Below are 19202 nucleotides of genomic sequence, written 5' to 3' on the forward strand. Positions count from 1 at the left end.
CCCTATTGTTAGATGTGGTGTTTTTTATTTTATTTATTCAGAGACAGCAGAAAAGGCATTTGGATTTATTTATTTAAAAAAAAAACCGAGAAGTACAGCAACAAATTCTGCAACCTCCCAGCACCCATTTGCCCAATTTGGATGAAGCAAAAGTGTTGGTGAGTACAAGAGTCAGTCAATGCAAGAGCCTATGCAATGGTTGCCCCACAGCTATGCAACTTCCTTCTGATTGAATTACACTAATAAAGACCTTGGATAAGTTTTTGAAAATGTCTGCTTTCCGGCTACCTTTCTTTGGGAATGTTGATAGTTTATGTGATTTTCAGCCATTTCCCTCTTAACAACTGTAAATCTTTCTGGTATGTGTAATTGTGTCTTTTATCTTTCTTCATGTGCCTCTTTCTGAGAGTTCAGTTCATAAATACTTTGCAGGGGTCATTCAGCTGTTTCTCTGGGTATGCTGCAACTGCAAGTCCTTTGTTCCTCCAGCTCCTTGACCCTCTATGACAGGGGTTCCCAATCTGGGGTTCCCACACCCCCAGGAGGGTGGTGAGATGGAATTTCAGGGGGAGCGACAAAGATGCCTTGTGTCCTTGGGTGACAAGTCATGGGTCATCACTCAATTATTTTTTTAATGAATTAGAAAATCTAATGGCTCAGTTTAGATTTGCATTTTATGCACTGAGTTAAAAGTTTTATTTTTAAGTTCAATTTGTTTACCCACAGTTTTGTACATGGTTTAAAAATTAGAAATATGACTTGTTCATCTTCAAATGTGATACTATTATTATTATGTTTATGTTTATTTATATTTCGCCTTCCTCCCACTACAGGAGCTCAAGGCGGCTTACAAATCACGCTCTCTTTATAGCACATGAGAACATTAGTCAAACATTTCTTAAAGGTGTGGGGCATAGAAAAGATTGGGAGACTCTGCTCTAGGAAGTGCTTGGGATTTTTTTTTAAACAAGGCAGTTAACATTTCACTGTAACCTACACTAATACTAAATGGATATTGCACAACCTTTTGCAACCAGAAAAGCACGGAAGTACATTAAAACGAAACTAGCTAGCAAAAGACTGTTGAATAGTACAAAGGACATAACAAGGAACTTAAATTTTCTTCTTGTTCGTAACCCTTTTCCCTTACAGCATTAGGACAGAGCTAAATTTGATTTTTCTCTGTTTTGTTTTTAACCTGAGAAGCATACTCAGCCAAGGAGCTACAGGTTAGTATCATCTGAACCAATGTAACCAGAGACTAGTATTCTTTAACCATATGTGCTTTAAATATCTTCTGTGGTTATAGCATGCTGTTTGCATTTGTGGGCTGTCTTGAGAAAGTGGAGGACAGGGAAGAAGAACCTAAAGATCTATATTTACATATGGCAATTTTCTTTAAGCAGGATGAACATGACCCAATGTAAAAAAAAAAATTGCTTCCCAACAATTCATGGAATCCTGTGGTTAGAGTTTTTCTTTGCTATCTTCTTTCCTCTTCTTATACACACATGGAGAGAAAGGAGGAGAGGAGAGAATAGAAGAACAATGCTCTTTGGCAATGGTTCCCAAACTTTCATTCTCTAATCTCTAGATGTTTTGGACTTCAGCCCACAGAATTCCTGACTGTTGGCTAAACTGACTGAGGTTTCTGGGAGTTGAAGTCCAAAACACCGGAAGGACCAACATTTGGGAATCACTGCTCTATGGACTTGGAGTCAGGGATAGGACAGAAGTTCAGAAATGGAATCTGACAATAGACTTCTTACCAAGATATAGATATTCACCTTCCTCCATAATTTTTTAAATTTTTACCCTCAGTTTAGCATGAACGGGATTGCAGCCATCATTGTTGCTGATTCAAAGTGCTCATTTTATTCCTTTCATACTTCCTTGAACAGATGAACTGATCAAGCTACAAAAATGGTGAATATCAGAAGCAACTCAACGTATTTGGATGCCTTAAGCAAAAAATCCAAATGCATGCTCTCTTTCTCTCTCTTCCCCAAATTGGAGTAAAAAATAAATAGTTCACAATTTGCTCCCTTTTAATACTATACCTCACATTTTCTGCCTGAGGCATATTGCCTTGTTTTCCTTTTAAAAGACAAGGAGAGCCCTTGAGAGTTTCAAGTATTTTGTTCATGTTATTGCCTGTCTTGGGGATGCCCAGGAAACTGGCCATTCATGTCTGCAAATAATTGTGCCATAGACATTTAGATTCTATGCAGTCAAATTTCTAAGAGAAAAAAAAAGTGTTTTGTCATAAACCACTGTAATCCAGGCTATTGGGGGGCAGTCTACTCATTAATGAGCAGGACTGAGAGACTGTAACTTTCTCAGGAACATCCACTAGCTTGCTTGCTGGAATATTGTTTGGCAAGGTCCCCCATTGTAATCTTGCAAACAAGCTAGTAAAATGAGGGCTATACAATGCTACTGTTAGGTGGACTCGTAATTTATTAACTGGCCGAACCCAAAAGGTGCTCACCAATGGCTCCTCCTCACCCTGGAGAGAAGTGACAAGTGGGGTGCCAGTGCCACAGGAGTCTGTTCTGGAGCTAGTGTTAGTCAACATCTTCATGAATGTCTTGGATGAAGGAACTGAGGACCTGCTTATCAAATTTGCAGAGGACACTAAAGAGGGGTAGCTAATACCCCTGAGGACAGGATCAGAATTCAAAATGAACTTAACAGATTAGAGAATTGGGCCAAAACTAACAAAATGAACTTCAGCAGGAAGAAATGTAAGGTACTATATGCAGGGGGGGGGGGAGGAAATGCACAGATCTAAGATGGGTGATATCTGGCTTGACAATAGTACACATGAAAAGGATTTAGGAATCTTAGAGCTTGGACAGACCGGCAATAAACGCCAGCCTGGGGGCAGAGTGGTGGCTTGGTAACCACATGACAAATGCTCTGACACTGCTCTGATGCCACTATCACACCGTGCACCTGGCCACATGGCAGGTGGTGTCATGGTACTTCTCTGGCACTTTGTCCAGGTGATGTGGCACCAAAGGAGTGCTGAAAAGCTGCAACACTAACAGCTATGGCATCATTTTCACGGTGCAAAAAGGTCAGATCAGGGCCACAACGTGTAGTTGCCACAGCTCTGATCTGGTGAAGAAAAAGGTGGCTGCAGGCCACCCCTTAGGGGTGATCTGTTTAGCCCCTTAGTAGACCACAAGCTAAACATGAGTCAATAGTGTGATGGAGCCACTATAAAGTCAATGTGACTTTAGCCTGTATCATTAGGAGTATAGTGCATCTAGACCAGTGATTCCCAAACTTTAGTCCTCCAGATATTTTGGACTTCAACTCCCAGAAGCCTCAGCCAGCTTAGCCAACAGTCATGCCTTCTGGGACCAGAAGTCCAAAACATGTGGAGGACCAAAGTTTGGGAACCACTGATCTAGACTGAGGGAAGTAATAGTATCACTCTATTTTGCTTTGGCAAGACATCAGCTGGAACACTGTGTCCACTTATGGGCACCACAATTTAAGAAGGATATTGACAAGCTAGAACATGATCCAGAGGAGGACAACCAAAATGGTAAAAGGTCTGGAAATCATGTCTTCATGAGGAGCAGTTTAGGGAGCTCGGTATGGACAGGTTACTCACCTGTAACGGTATTTCTTCGAGTGGTCATCTGCGAATTCATACAAATGGGTTTTACTGCGCCTGCGCAGTGCTGTTCGGATACTTCTAGAATCACTGGGCAAAGTACACTTTGCAACATATAGAAACTTTTTGGCGGTAACCCCGCCCCCCTCCTATAAAGCCCCGGTTCCCGCTCTTTTCCCCAGTTCCAAATTTTTTTCAGCCAAGTAGGCGATGTAAGACAGAGCCAAAGTGAGCAGGACACCGAGGGGAGGATGGGCGGGATTTGTATGAATTCGCAGATGACCACTCGAAGAAATACCGTTACAGGTGAGTAACCTGTCCTTCTTCGTGGTCTCTGTGAATCATACAAATGGGTTTAGACTGACAAGCTTAGGTATACGGCGGAGGGAGTGTCCTGAAACCCAAGCTATGGTAAACCAAGATAATTTTATTACAACAATAAACTTGTGAACCATCAAAGAGTCAGTCCTGTTTTTTGCACAACATATCCAATGCAGACATAACATCTAAGGCATAAGAAGGGTATGTAGGGTCACGCACGACCATACCCATTGGCATTGTGCAAACATAATTCACAGTTGCAATGTAATCATAACTTTGCAGAACCTGAGGAGGAATTGTAAGGTCATGCAAGACCCATCTCCCCAGAAGCGAACGCAAGTGAGCACATCATAGACCAATTGACAAGCACAATATGCACAATAAGTCATCAGTGCAACCCAGAAACCAAGACAGCCCTCCCAAAGGCTGCATCTCGAATTGCCCTGGTGTCCAGCCTATAATGTTTTATAAAAGTCAATGGCTGGGACCAAACAGCAGCCTTGCAAACATCCTCTAAAGGAATGCCAGCCAAAAAGGCAGAGGATGCTGCAACCGCCCTGGTCACGTGCGAACGGACCCTGGTCGGTACCGGTTTTCCCGACAGTTCATAACAAAGGCGTATGGTGCTGGCCACCCATTTGGAGAGTCTCTGTGGCGACACCGGCAAGCCCTTTTTAGGTTCCGAATAACATTGGAAGAGTCTTTCGGAACGGCTCGAACCCTTAGTCCTATCCAGGTAGAATGCCAAGGCTCTTCTAACGTCCAGCATATGGAGGCTTCGTTCCTCCACGGTTGACGGGTTCGAAGCCAAGGTCGGTAACACAATGTCCTGGCACATGTGGAACAGGGAGACCACCTTAGGTAGGAAGGTGATATCAGTCCGGAGCACCACCTTGTCCTTGTGGAACCGGAGGAATGGCTCATCCCTCCGCAGGGCACAGAGTTCTCCCACCCGGCGAGCTGAGGTAATGGCCACCAAGAAGACTGTCTTCCAAGTTAAAAGTCTTAAGTCCGTTGTGGCCAAGGGCTCAAAAGGCTTGGATTGGAGGGCAGACAACACAATGTCCAAACTCCAAGCCGGGGCAGGGAGAGAAATCTGGGGGTAGAGGTTATTACACCCTTTCAGAAAGTTTTTTACCAAAGGGTCCCTGAAAAAAGAAGGCAAACCATCATACTGAAAATGAGAACAAATAGCAGACAGATAACATTTGATGGATGAGAGACACAGTCCCGCATCCAGCAATGACATCAGAGATGCTCTCTGCCGACAAATTCCTTTCAGCAAGGAAGGAAAGGAACCTCTTCCATTTGGAGGCATAGGATCTCTGAGTTGCAGGCCTATGCACGGCACGGATCACCCTCCGCACCGAAGGTGTCAGCGCCACCAATGCAGGAGCCTCCAAGCCACCATTGGCAGCGAGTCGATGTCGGGATGTCGGACCCTCCCCTCTTGGAGGGTGAGAAGGTCCGGCCTCGGATCCAGCCGGAGAAACTCGCCGTTGGAGAGGTGTAGAAGCAGCGGAAACCACGGCTGTCTCGGCCACCACGGGGTGATGAGGATCGCGTCGACTCTCTCCCTTGACATCTTGGACACCACCCTGGTCAGCAGCGGAAACGGGGGAAAAGCATAGATCTTTTCTCGGGACCAGTCGAAGGCGAATGCATCTCCGAGAGGACTCTCATGTCGCATCCGAGAACAGAACTGGGGACAGTGGGTGTTGGTGGCTGTCGCAAACAGGTCGACCTGGGGGGATCCCCACCTGTAAAAAAGGTCGGCGACTGTCTCTGGGTGAAGCCGCCACTCGTGGCAGGTTGATGTTCTGCTGAGTTGATCTGCTAGGATGTTTTCTTCTCCTGGTAAATGGATCGCCTGGAGAAGTATGTGTCTGTGGATGCACCAGTCCCAGATCCTCAACGTGATGTCCAGGAGGGTCCTGGATTTGGTGCCTCCCTGTTTGTTGACATAGAACATCACTGTTGTGTTGTCGGTCCTGAGCAGAATCACTTTGCCTGTGACAGTGGATTCGAACGCCTTGAGCGCCTTCTCCACAGCCAACATCTCGAGCGCGTTTATGTGCAGCGAACGTTCCTGCAGGGACCAGTTTTCCCTCACACATAGGTCCCGAAGGTGTGCACCCCAGCCATCCATCGACGCATCCGTCGTCAAGGTCATTTGTGGTTGAGGCTGGACGAAGGGCATACCTATGCACACATTTTGGGAGTCCAGCCACCATAAGAGGGAGGAAGTCACGGCCCTCGGAACGGTGAGCCATTTGTTTGGTGAGTCTGTCAACGGGTTGAACACGGAGAGGAACCATGCCTGGAGCGGTCTGAGTCGCAGTCGCGCCCATGGGGTAACGAATGTGGTGGAGGCCATGTGTCCCAATGCGACCTGGATGTCCCTGGCTTTGAGTCTCCTGCTCAAGTGGACGGTGCGCACTGCGGTTGACAGGGCCTGGAAGCGGTCCTGAGGAAGGTAGGCCATCGATTCTTCGGAGTCGAGCACGGAGCCGATGAAACGGACCTGCTTGGATGGGGTCAAGTGGGACTTCTCTAGGTTGACTACCAGTCCCAAGTCCGACAAGAGGTTTAGAGTGAAGTGGATTGCATCTTGGAGCTCCGGTCTTGACGGAGCTGTCAGCAGCCAGTCGTCGAGGTAAGGAAAAAACGCTGAATCCCTTCTGATGGAGATAGGCTACCACTGGGGCCATGCACTTCGTGAAGACTCGAGGCGCTGTGGCCAAGCCGAATGGGAGGACATTGTAATGGTAGGCGTCGGAGCCGATGGCGAAGGTGAGGAACCTGCGGTGGGATTCCCTTATCCCGACGTGAAAATAAGCATCCTTCAGGTCCACCGTCGCGAACCAGAGGTCCTGCTGGAGCAGAGGCAAAATGGAAGCCAACGTTACCATGCGAAAACGTCTATATTTTAAGAAGGAGTTCAGTTCCCTTAGATCCAGTATGGGTCTGATTCCTCCATCTGGCTTTGGAACCGTGAAATATCTGGAGAAAAAGGCTTTGGGCCATAAATCCTGAGGCAATGGAGAGATGGCCCCTTTTTGAAGGAGAGAGCGCACTTCGTCGAGAAGGGTGCCCGAGGGGGCAGTAGAAATGAAAGCTCCGGTGGGCGGGAGCTCTTCGAACTCGAGGGTATAGCCCCTTCGGACGATGTTTAAGACCCAGGAGTCGGAGGAGATGGAGGCCCATGTGGTGGCAAAGGGCCTCAAGATGTCAAGGAAAAACAAATTAGAGGAGGCGAAGTGCGCTAGGGATCTTCATGCCCTTTTCTTCCCCTGGTCGGGCTCCTGTCGACGGTTCTTTCTGTACCGAGACTGGTTGCGACGGCCCGAGGAAGATGGTTGCTGAGAGGGGTAGCCCTGCCGCTGCGACCCCTGTTGATGGAACTGACGTTCCTGATAGGGGAACCTCTGGAACTGACCTTGGTGATGTTGCCAGGGCCGGAGACGCTTGCGGAAGGAGGAAGGGCCCGGTGTGGACATGCCATGCTTGCGAGCGGCCGCCTTCATGCGGAACTTCTTATTAAGACGCTCGTCGGTATCGGCGTGGAACAATCCCGAACCGTCGATGGGCATGTCTTCGATGGTGGATCTCACGCTCTGATTGAGATCGGAGCCTCGGAGCCAAGCGTGCCTTCTCAACGCGATGGAGGCCGACATCGCCCTTCCGACACATTCCGTGACGTTCCTAGCCGCGGTGATGAGCCAGCTGCCAATCGAGTGGGTCTCATCCCTGATTTGGGTCAGGGTCCTCTGAACCTCATCGGGAACGTCAGGCACAATTGGGGAGATGCCCTCCATCAACGTCTGGACATAAGCTCCCATACAGGCCGTGTAGCTAGAGGCCTTCGCCGCCAGAGCCGCTGCCGCATACGCCTTCTTGGCCAGAGCGTCTATCTTCTTGGCCTCCTTATCGACCGGTGAGGTGGTCTGGCGCTGGGTGGAGGTCTGTTGAGCTCCTTCCACAATAGCAGAATTCTGGCGAGGATGTGACATGAGCCACGGAGCATTTGGAGCCGCGACCCTGTATAGCGACTCGATCTTCCTTGGGGGCCCGAGGAGAGACGAAGGAGAGTCCCAGGAACGTTTGAGGATCGTTTGTAAGGACGGCAAAAATGGGACACACGGAGGTGTTGGGACCTGACCATGGACCCGACGTTCAACTGGGTCTTCCGCATCTGCCTCAGGATAAACAAGGTCGATGTCCAGGGCCCTGGACATCTTAATGATGTGTTCCGCGAAGGAACGAACATCATCCGAAGGAGAGGCTGCCTCTGGATAGTGGAGATCCTGCGGCGACTGACGCGGGGGGTCTTCCACATCGGAGGGGTCTTCCGTCGTGACCGAAGCATCCGCCTCGGAATCGGAGGACTCCACCTGAACCACGACATTGCGTCTATCAGCTGGTCGCGGTGCCGGTTGAAGCAAAGCAGCTCTGGAAGCTGGAACGGGGTCCCGCTGGCGTTTGTCCAATTGTGAGCCTTCTCGGAGACGGTCACGGGGGTGATCACGAGAGGGCATCCTGGACATTGCGACCCTCCTAGACACCTTCAGGTAGAACTGGTCTGCCTCGGAGTCATAAAACACGCCGTCATCATCGGGCACCGGCAAGGGAGACAGGGGAGCTGGCGACGGTGACCTCGGGTCCCGATCCCTCTGAGCTGGGGATGGAGATCGCGATGGCAATTCCCGAGAAGGGGACCTCGAAAGCCTGTCTTGGAAGTCTTCCTCATTCGAGAGGAGAAAGGGCACGGTTGCGGCCGCCGAAGGTCCCGGGGTGGACAAATCTTGCTGGACCTCCCTCAGTGGAGGCCTATCGGACACGACTGACAGAGTGTCCTGTCTTGGAGAATCCATCCGGATGCGAGGCCGAGTCGAGGGCTCTGGTTCTTTAGTCACCTCAGGCTCCTTACGGGGACGGTCCTTAGTATGCTTGGACTTCTTGGGAGCCGTAGCCTCCTGAGCTGAAGCCGATGCCTTCCTCTTCTTGGATGACACGGAGCCCCACGGAGCATCCGGAGGGAAGAAGGGAATAGGAGACTCCGTGAGCCTTCCACCCGGTCTGGGTGTATCCTCCCTATGGGGGGCCGCCTTCGCCCTGGAGGAGGTGTCTTTACCGGTACCCAATCCGTCTTTCGGGTCCGACGGAGCTTCCTTACGGGAGGTATGCTCCGATGCCGGCCGCGAGGTCTTAGCAGAGGCATCTCGTTTCCAAGATGACGTCGAAGATGCGGCGGTGCCCACAGACCCAGATTTATGCGGGTGCTTGGTGGGTTTGGTGGTGGCACTGGGCTTGTCAGATCCACGGGCCACATTTGCCTCAGGGTTGGGACCCCCGGAACGATCGGATGTCGACGGGGGAGCACTTGATGGGCCATCTCTGGCGGAGAGAGCCGCAGAAACAGGCACCACAGGGGCCGAAGACGGGCGAGGATCCCCTTCCCGGATCTTACCCTGGGCTATCGCTGAAGTGAGCCGCGATTCCCGGTTCTTCCTGGCCTGAGAGGACATCGATTTGCAGAGGGAGCAGGACTTAACATCATGGTCCTTGCAGAGGCAGAAAAGGCAGGAGGTGTGGGGATCCTGCACCGGCACTTTTCCCCCGCAAATGTCACACTTCTTGAACGGAGGAGACATCGCTAGCGAGGTCGACAGATCCAAAACGAAGTCCAAAGTCAAAGTCAACAGTCCAAAGGTCTAGTACACGGGGGAAGAAGAAACGCCAAAGTCCAAAAAACAGTCCGAGTCAAAAAACCAGTGATCCAAAAACGAGCTAACACGAGCGAAGTTCCAAACAGCAGCCAACGCGGCGGAAAAAATGGAACTGGGGAAAAGAGCGGGAACCGGGGCTTTATAGGAGGGGGGTGGGGTTACCGCCAAAAAGTTTCTATATGTTGCAAAGTGTACTTTGCCCAGTGATTCTAGAAGTATCCGAACAGCACTGCGCAGGCGCAGTAAAACCCATTTGTATGATTCGCAGAGACCACGAAGAAGAAGTATAGCCTGGAGAAGAGAAGGTTAAGAGATGACATGATAGCCGTATTGAAATATTTGAAAGGGTATCATACTGAAGATGGAGTAAGCCTGTTTTCTACTACTCTAGAGACAAAGTCATGGAGCAATAGATTCAAAGTACAGAAAAAGAGATTCCACATAAACAGCAGGAAGAACTTCCTCATGGTAAGAGCTGTTCAACAGTGTTCAGAGGGTAGCATTGTCCCCTTTTTTGGAGGTTATATAAAGAGTCTGGATGGCCATCTGTCAGGAGTGTTTTGATTGTCTCTCCTTGCATGCTAGGGAAGATTGTGTCTTCCTGGATGGCCCTTGTGGTTTCTTCCAGCTCTATGATTCTATGGCCACTCTCAGCCACATACAGTATGTCCAAGTCTTCAGCTGTGAAATTCTGGAGGGCATGTAGTTCCTACTCTTTTCTTCATACAAGTTGGATGACTAGATTTTGCTGTGTGAAGTGAACTGTGAGTGGAGACTGTAATCAGTAGAACTGTTGCTAGAGCAGTTTACTACTTGTGGTCACAGGTATTTCTGTATTATGGTCACAGGTGATTATTTAATAAGTTTTTATTCCTCTCTTCAATCATATTCCCATAAAACAATTATACACACACACACACACACACACACACACATTTTGCACATCACTTTTTTCTCTGGCTCTTTTTCAATTGTTGTGAAACATAAGAATTTAGCTGTTAAAATCGCTTATTTAATGGTATTGCATTCAGAACAATTGCTTTTTTTTTTTAGGGGCAACTGGGAAAATGATTCAGGAAGACTTTGACTGCTTGGTTCAGGATTTAATTAATTTTTATAAATACCCATTATTTGAAAAATTTCATCCATTGGGTGAAGAAATTGACATCATTTTTGATCTGACAACCACTTACACAGATACCTTGCTTTGGAAGAAAGACATCCATAACATTCGCCTAGGACAGTTGTCTTTAAAAGCCCTTCTAGATGAACTAAAGAATCCCTGTATCATAGAGGGAGAAGCTGGCAAAGGGAAAACTACTCTTCTCAAGAAGATTGCTTTACTCTGGGCTAATGGAGATCATCCTTCTTTGACAAAATTCAAGCTTGTTTTCTTTATCAGCTTGAGTGGTGCACGGGGAGGATTGTATGAGACAGTTTGTGAACAACTTCTGACAAAGAAATATAGGATATGCAAAGAGAAATTTATGGAGATTTTAGGTTCACTAAGAGAAAAAGCTCTCTTTCTATTAGATGGGTATGATGAATTCAAGTCTCAGAGGTGCCCAGAAATCGAATCATTGATAAAGGAAAACTACAAATTCAAAAACACAGTCATTGTGACTACAAGAACTGAGTCAATTAGTAGTCTGAGGCTCTTTGGGTCATTGATTGCTGAGACGGGTGACCTAACTATGGAGAGTGCAAAACAGTTAGTTAGAAATGTGCTGAGAAAAGACAAGTTAGCTGAGGGCCTTTTGTCTCAAATGGAGAAAACAGATTCCACATTCCAGAAATCAGGTTCTCAGATTGACAACCTTATGAAGACCCCTTTGTTTGTGGTTATTGCATGTGCTATCCAAATGGGGGAAACCACTTTTAACCCACATACACAAACCACTCTGTTCTCTACACTACATGACTTGCTGGTGGGAAAAAACAAGTACAAGACCAGAGAGTTGCGTGATGAACACTTTCGCTTAAGCATAATCCATTGTGGAGATTTAGCTTTAGATGGAGTATTTGAGCAGAAATTTAATTTTCAGCCTGAGGATTTCTCCAGTGTGAAGGAACAAGTCCTGTTAGCTACAGGACTCATGAACAAGTACACAGCTCAGAGATTAAAGCCAGTATATAGATTTTTTCATAAATCTTTCCAGGAATATACAGCAGGTAGGAGACTTTCGAGGCTACTAACATCTCGAAAGAATGAAGAGGTGACCAGAGGGCACAGTTACTTACAAAAAATTAACAGCATTTCAGATGTCATTACTACATACCACAGTTTACTCCTTTATACCTGTGGGTCATCAGCTGAAGCTACTAAGAAGGTTATCGACCACATTGCAATCCTTCCTCAACTGGGAGGTCATTTTATGTTGCCTTCTTCTCCACATGATCTATCATCAGAAATGAGAAATGAAGAGAAGGGTGAAGAGGAAGAAGGATTAATTGCTACTTGGGAAAACTCATTTGTGGAGTGTGCAATTTGCTTCCTTTATGAGAGTATTTCAGAAACGTCTGTGAAGGAGGAGTATGAGGATTTTTTCCATGGTAAAAACCTATACATCAATACTCAGAACATTCCTACATATATCTGTGGGTTTTTTGAACATTTTTCTAATTGTGTGAGTATGCTAGAACTCATCAAATTAGATTTTTCTGGCACCTCTTCTTTGGCAGATGTGGAAGATGAGAAAAAGGAGTTTTCTAGAATGACTCCATGGAAAACAGTAATTCCAGAAAAGGCTGTCTCTTTATTCTTCAACTGGGACCAAAAGCTCAATTCTTTAGAGATTACACTTAAAGAGTTCAACAAATTAGGAAAAGGTGATGTTAAGTACCTGGAAAAAATATGCTGCTGTGCCTCAAGTCTCAGGATGCATATCAGCAAAAGCCCTGGACTCACAGGAAAGCTAAGTGAAGTTCTCAACAGCTGTACAAATCTGCAGGACCTTATCATAGAATCAACACCCCTTGCCATAAAAGATGAGCAACAGATAGCAAAAATGATGGGGCTGAAAACCATAAAGTTAAAAGACCTGCAAAATGAAAATCTAGATGGTATGTAGATCAAATTACTTTGACAGATATGTACTAATCCAAAATGCTTGGGACCAGAAGTTTTGGGGATTTTGAAGTTTGTTTTTTGTTTTGTTTTGGTTTTTTTGGATTTTGGAATATTTGTATATTGGAGATGGGACCCTTGTCTAAACATGAAATTCATTTATGTTTCATATATACCTTATATACATAGGCTGAAGGTAATTTTATACACAATATTTTTAATAATTTCAGATAAGGAACACTCAGTCCGTGGTTCAATTGCAAGTGCTGCCAACTAGGAAGTAGAGGCACCCTTAAAAATATCTGCTCCGAACGGACAGGATATGTCCCTCTTTCTCTTCCATATTCTTCCAGTTGTTTTGAAGAAACACCAACTCAATGTGGGATTATTTATTATTTAAAGGGATTTAAAGTCCTTTTCACACTGCTGCCACTTGAAAAGGCTCCAGTCCCAACTCACATGAGATCAGAATAAATGTATCAGTCCCAGCTCTTACTCTTGCAATCTAAAAAACACAACATAAAAGGGAAGGGGGCAGAAGGAAAACAAGAAGAGGCACATTTTAACTGTACATTAACAACAACAACAACAAAAACTAGTTGAATGGAAACAGTTACGATAGAGGAGGAATAACATAGGCATTGTGTTCTAGTTGAGCTGATGAGGTGGTCCTGCTGTCCTGGCCTTTACTGCTGGCTGAAAAAGGGATGCAACTTTGTCATCTGCAAGAATAGCAAAGAGTAATCTTCATGAAGTTAATTTTGAACAATGGTGCTGCAGAATCTGAGTTATCACTTTGCCTCCTTTGCTGCCTCAAAATACTGCTATTGTTCCGTCTGTTCTCCCCTCTCTGTGCTGGGAATACAATCATAGAGCCCTGATAGACACCCTACCCATTGTCTACTGATGATCTTGTTTCAAAGCAGGGCATACCCAACAACAAAATAGATCATATGTTGTTTAATATTTATTTGTTTTGTCACGTTCGATACCACTTCTTATATCTAATAGTAACTTGGCCATAGCCATCTTAGGCAAGTCACAGCCTCTCAGAATCAGAAAATGGCAATGGCAAACACCTCGAATGAAACTTGTCAAGAAATGATAGGTTCTTCTTAGGGTCACCATGAGTTGAAAACAACTTGAAGACACACAACAACAACAGAACTTGAAGCATTATTTATTCTTATTTTTTAATCTCACCCTTATTCAAGGGATTTCAAGGTGGTACACAGATTAAAGCAGTAAACAATTTAAAATAATTTCAGATTAAAACATTAAAATATTTTAAAGAGGATAGAAAAGTAGTAAACAAGACCAGTTGAAACAGCTTTAAAAGCTAGAACAATTAAAAAAAACATGTGCATGTATACTCAAAATAAAGTAATCCTCAAAGACTTTAATAAAAAGTTTGTCTTAAATTGGCAATAGAATAAACCAGATCTGGTACCAGTCAAACCTCCAAAACAGGGTGACAAGATGTCCTAACTGCAAAGGAGGACAAGGCACTGCAAAATGTAGAGCATTCAATAAAAAGTAGGACATGACCAAATAAAAGCTAAAAACACTCATAGAAATATTAATGTGTGCTTCTGAGCCATGCTCAAAATGAAGGACATTTTGGAATTCCTCCTGATCTGGTAAGGAGGCTGGGCTGGGGATGTTGGGGCCAGGAGAGGCCAGTGACGGGACGGGCCAACAAGCTGTCCCCCGCCACTTGCCAATTCCTGAACCAATTCCTGAAACCGGCATAAACATAGTGGAAACCACATTTTTTTCTGAACCAGTTTCAGGGATCGGTTCAGGAAATGAATTTTCTGGTAAGTGGGAACGGGGCCATAGATAGAAGACTAAAATGTAGGACATGCTCTGGAAAAGAAGGACATCTGCTCACCCTGCTCCAAAAGGAGGATGTTCCATTATTAGTGTGCAAAAGCCAAAAAGGCCCACTCCCATGTTATCCCATGCTATGACACTCAATGGTGGGCCCTGCCTGCAATTATATAACAGAAATGTGTGGATTAACAAAACACACAATGGTTTAAATTAATATTAAAATGCAAATATTAACATTACTATAGTTAAATAGTTGGGGGAAATAATTCAAAACTTTTAAAAATGGAGTCTCGGATCTCAAACTGGTAAGCACCGACTTTTAGGAAGGTCTGTTAAAGAGAAGATTCTTTAACAGGTCTATGAAGTACTCCATTAGTACTTGTAGGACTTTATGTGGCAACACATACAGTATTTGATAGTAATTATGAATAGAAAGTGGCAGGGTGGAAAATCTCCTTGATTTGATTTGTCAATGCTGCTGACCCTGCTTGAGGAGAAGTCATATAATTGATGATTCATTGTCAAATTGGCTTGACGTACTTTCCCCTGCTTCGTAGTGAGCCATCCACAAAATAAGTAGTCTAACAGCATATTTAGCCACTCACTATCACTGTGGCCAATGAATCCAGACCTGTTAGAGAAATATACTGTAACTTGTCTTTCACTGACAAACTGAATACAAATGGAAGAAGAGAGGAAATCCAAATCAGTGATAAGAGAGTTTACAGTACATCCATACTGGTACTATTTTTTTTGCTGTGTGAACTATTGTGTCACTTAAACCTATTGTGATTCTTTGCTAGGAGGCCTCCTTGATGGAATATCTCTCCTTGTCAATGTGGAAAAACTTATTTTTGACAACATCACTATCAATGAAGCCACAGCTAAAAAACTAGGTATTTAATTGTTTTATTGAACTATTATGCTATGTTATTATTTATCACTGTTTGTCATAGAAAGGCTGCTCTAGTGGCTCCCATTTGACTTGCTTAACTGATACCCATTTGAGTGCTTTTAATGCATAGTTCCTCATCTTTTGTCTTGCTTTTTCTTTTCTGTCCTTCATGAGTTGGTACATTAATATACGTAGTTATTTATAGTGATTTTTAAAGTTTACTATAAATAATAAGTTACATATTTGATGGTTTAATCATGCAAGTAATTTTAAATTGCATTTAGATGTGAAGGTCCAGCCTCCCAACAGAAAATTTCAAAGAGCTTATTTTGTTTGTTTGTTTGTTTAGGTCTCTCACAACTCCAAAGCTGCCCTCAACAGTAACTGAACAGTAATCAGATAATAGATTGAAACCATAACTATTTTTTCTTGGTCGTTTTGCAGGTGAAGATTTTAAACATTTGAAAAAACTACACTTCCTACAGTTGACGAATCTTACGGATATTGGGAATGGAATGACATACATAGCAAAGTCAGTATTCTCCTACCTCGTAGATCTAGAAGAAATCCATCTAGTCAACTCCTGCCTTTCTGGGGCTGCTGTGGAAATTCTAGGTATTTGTGGTTTTCATGTTGTGGTTTTAAACTTGTTATTCAAACCATCTCCTACCCAGAAATGGTCATTCTCTGAGTGATGTAATAATAACATTAGAACAAGTTATGGTACATCCAGAAATTCCGAAATAAACACAACCCTAAATAGCATTTAATTTAAACACCGCATATTTTTCAAAAAAATCTGTGACTCTGCAATGCCTGCATTATCTATCTATTTTTTTAATGTCTCAATTAGCTCTGTGACAACTGCATTCACTGTGCAACCTTATAGCAGGACAAACTATGAAGAACAAAAGAATGCACAAAAGAATATCAGAGATCTGCAAAGCATGCAGAAAAGGGCAAAAATACCAACACCAACCAACAATCATGTCATCCCATGCTATTTACTATTTTTTCCTCAGCACAATGAGTGCTGAGGAAAAAATTGCAATGTTTTGGGCTTAGGGGGAAAAAAGTTAGGAGTATAGATGATAGAATTAGAGTGCACCCTTCCTATTTACAAAGGCTCAATTCTGCCTCCCCACCAAAGATGAGAAAAATGTGTATGCTGAAATTCCTTGATGGTCAATAGGTGGTGATGTGCACACAGCTGTGTTGGCATGGCCATGTGCACATGCCATCATTGACAGTAATGGAGTGGAGCGATCTGCAGACATGGATGGCTAATCTGCCAATATGGTGGGTCCACTGTATATAAAACAATGAAGGGTATGGAAGATGTATATAGACCTTTTTCATAATGTTGGAACCACTGAAGTAGAATGGTGGGCTTTCAAGAGCCTATAGACAATTGGTTGGCTGCTGTGTGAATCGAATGTTGGACTAGATAGGCCCTTGGTCTGATTCAACATAGCTCTTCTTGAATAAGTCAATACTCATTATATATATATATATATATATATATATATATATAGAGAGAGAGAGAGAGAGTTTTATTGTGGTGTTATTGATGCACCTTGCCCTTGTATATAGGCATGTAACATAGAAGTTTATTGTACAAAGTGTTTTTATGGCCACTCTGTTCAGCTAGGTGTTTTTATTTAAGCAGGGCTGTAGAAACAAGGACTTTTAATGTTAATGTGCCTCAGTGTCTCTGCAGTAAACAATTCAATCTAGCTTCAGCTGGGAAAGAGTGGGATTCTGTTCTAGCAGATACTATTGCAGCTATGTATACCAGCCTATAACTGGCAAGCTAAGCAGGAGATACCTCCATAATCCCTCATTGAAGATGGATGAACAGCAAAACAGAGAGTAAAGGGGAGATCAGATAAGCCTGCTTTACCAGCTCCCCTATGTATGTTTTAAAAAGCTTACATCATAAGAAAAGTAGAGGCTGGTGAAAGAAAAGGGGGGGGGGATCCCTGGAGACCTTTTGGACAAAGCTTTCAAGTGATTTCTAGAATGTTCAACATGTTTTTGTTTACTTATACAAGGTTGGTTGTTTCATTTCACATGTTCCTATTGTTAGTTTTGAATAAAAAGTTTGCAGAAGCATGTTGAACTGATGTTTTGTATGTGGTTCATGAACCTATCCATATTCTTTTCCTATTACAGTATTTCTCTCTTTGGTACCAGAGTTTAACAGAAAACTTTGGTACCAGAAGTATTTGGTACCAAAAGGATTGCCCATAACAGATCTACTTTATTAACTGACACCTGCATATCCAAGAAGTAGGCTCTGAACATTGTCCTTAATCTTATCATGATATATATCTAAAAAGTAAAATTCAGTCACACCTCCATTATGTGCATTAGGAGTACAATCTTGTTAAGGCTTTTCATAGATCCTTTCCTTTAAATTAAGCACTTTCTCATTGCAGACTGAAGTTCTCGTGTTGTATCTTACTGAAACCATCCAGGGAATTAACGTAATTTCCCCTTGAATAGCTTCTTGTGAATTACCCTTTCCTTTCTGCAGATCATAGTGGTGATGGTGTATAGTTAAAAGAACATGATGATGTTCCACTCTCGACTATGATTACTGGCTACTGATGAACTGTTTTTAGAAACTAATTGTAAATTCATAGAATCATAGAGTTGGAAGAGACCGCAAGGGCCATCCAGTCCAACCCCCTGCCATGCAGGAAATCTAAATCAAAGCATCCCCGACAGAAGCCTATCCAGCCTCTGCTTAAACACCTCCAAGGAAGAAGACTGTGCATTCCACTGTTGAACAGCCCTTACTGTCAGGAGGTTCCTCCTAATGTTGAGGTGGAATCTCTTTTCCTGCAGCTTGCATCCATTGCTCCAGGTCTTGCTCCCTCCTCAATATGACATCCCTTCAAGTATTTAAACAGGGCTACATTATCACCTCTTAACCTTCTCTTCTCCAGGCTAAACATCCCCAGCTCCTTAAGTCGTTCCTCATAGGACATGGCTTCCAGGCTCTTCACCATTTTGGTTGCCCTCCTTTGGACACGCTCCAGTTTCTCAATGTCCTTTTTAAATTGTGGTGCCCAAAACTGGACACAGTATTCCAGGTGGGGCCTGACCAGAGCAGAATAGAGTGAGGCTATTGCTTCCCTTGATCTAGACCAGTGGTTCCCAACCTGTGGGTCGGGACCCCTTTGAGGGTCGAATGACCCTTTCATGGGGGTCGCCTAAGGTTATTGGAAAACACCTATTTAATTACAGTTATGAAGTAGCAACGAAAATAATTTCATGGGTTTGGGTCACCACAACATGAGGAACTGTATTAAAGGGTCACGGCATTGGGAAGGTTGGGAACCATTGATCTAGACACTATACTTCTATTGATGCAGCCTAAAATCGCATTAGCCTTGTTAGCTGCCACATCGCTCTGTTGACTCATGTTCAATTTGTGGTCTACTTGGACTCCTAGATCCCTTTCACATGTAGTCACCTTAAGCCAGGTGTCCCCCATCCTATATCTGTTCATTTCATTTTTCTGCCCTAAGTGCAGTACCTTACATTTCTCTGTGTTGAAATTCATTTTGTTAGCTTTGGCTCAGCTTTCTAATCTATTAAGGTCATTCTGAAGTTTGATCCTGTCCTCTGGGGTATTAGCTACTCCTCCTAATTTGGTGTCATCTGCAAATTTGATAAGTATACCCCCAATTCTGTCATCCAAGTCATTGATGA

The 19202-nt window shown here is 44.2% G+C and overlaps 1 protein-coding gene across 1 annotated transcript in view; it reads left to right on the plus strand.

The window, feature by feature from the left end:
* Positions 1-1026: 1026 nt before the first annotated feature.
* The window catches only part of NLRC4 (NLR family CARD domain containing 4), a 26944-nt gene continuing 8768 nt past the window's right edge, over positions 1027-19202 (plus strand). Inside the window, exons 1-4 of the mRNA XM_042446251.1 lie at positions 1027-1229; positions 10735-12744; positions 15388-15480; positions 15924-16094. Of these exons, the coding sequence (XP_042302185.1) occupies positions 10749-12744; positions 15388-15480; positions 15924-16094 (2260 nt within the window). The 5' untranslated portion in view covers positions 1027-1229; positions 10735-10748. The remainder of the gene's footprint in view (positions 1230-10734; positions 12745-15387; positions 15481-15923; positions 16095-19202) is intronic.

This window comes from Sceloporus undulatus, chromosome 1, assembly GCF_019175285.1.
Source record: "Sceloporus undulatus isolate JIND9_A2432 ecotype Alabama chromosome 1, SceUnd_v1.1, whole genome shotgun sequence".
NCBI classification, from domain to species: Eukaryota; Metazoa; Chordata; class Lepidosauria; order Squamata; family Phrynosomatidae; genus Sceloporus; species Sceloporus undulatus.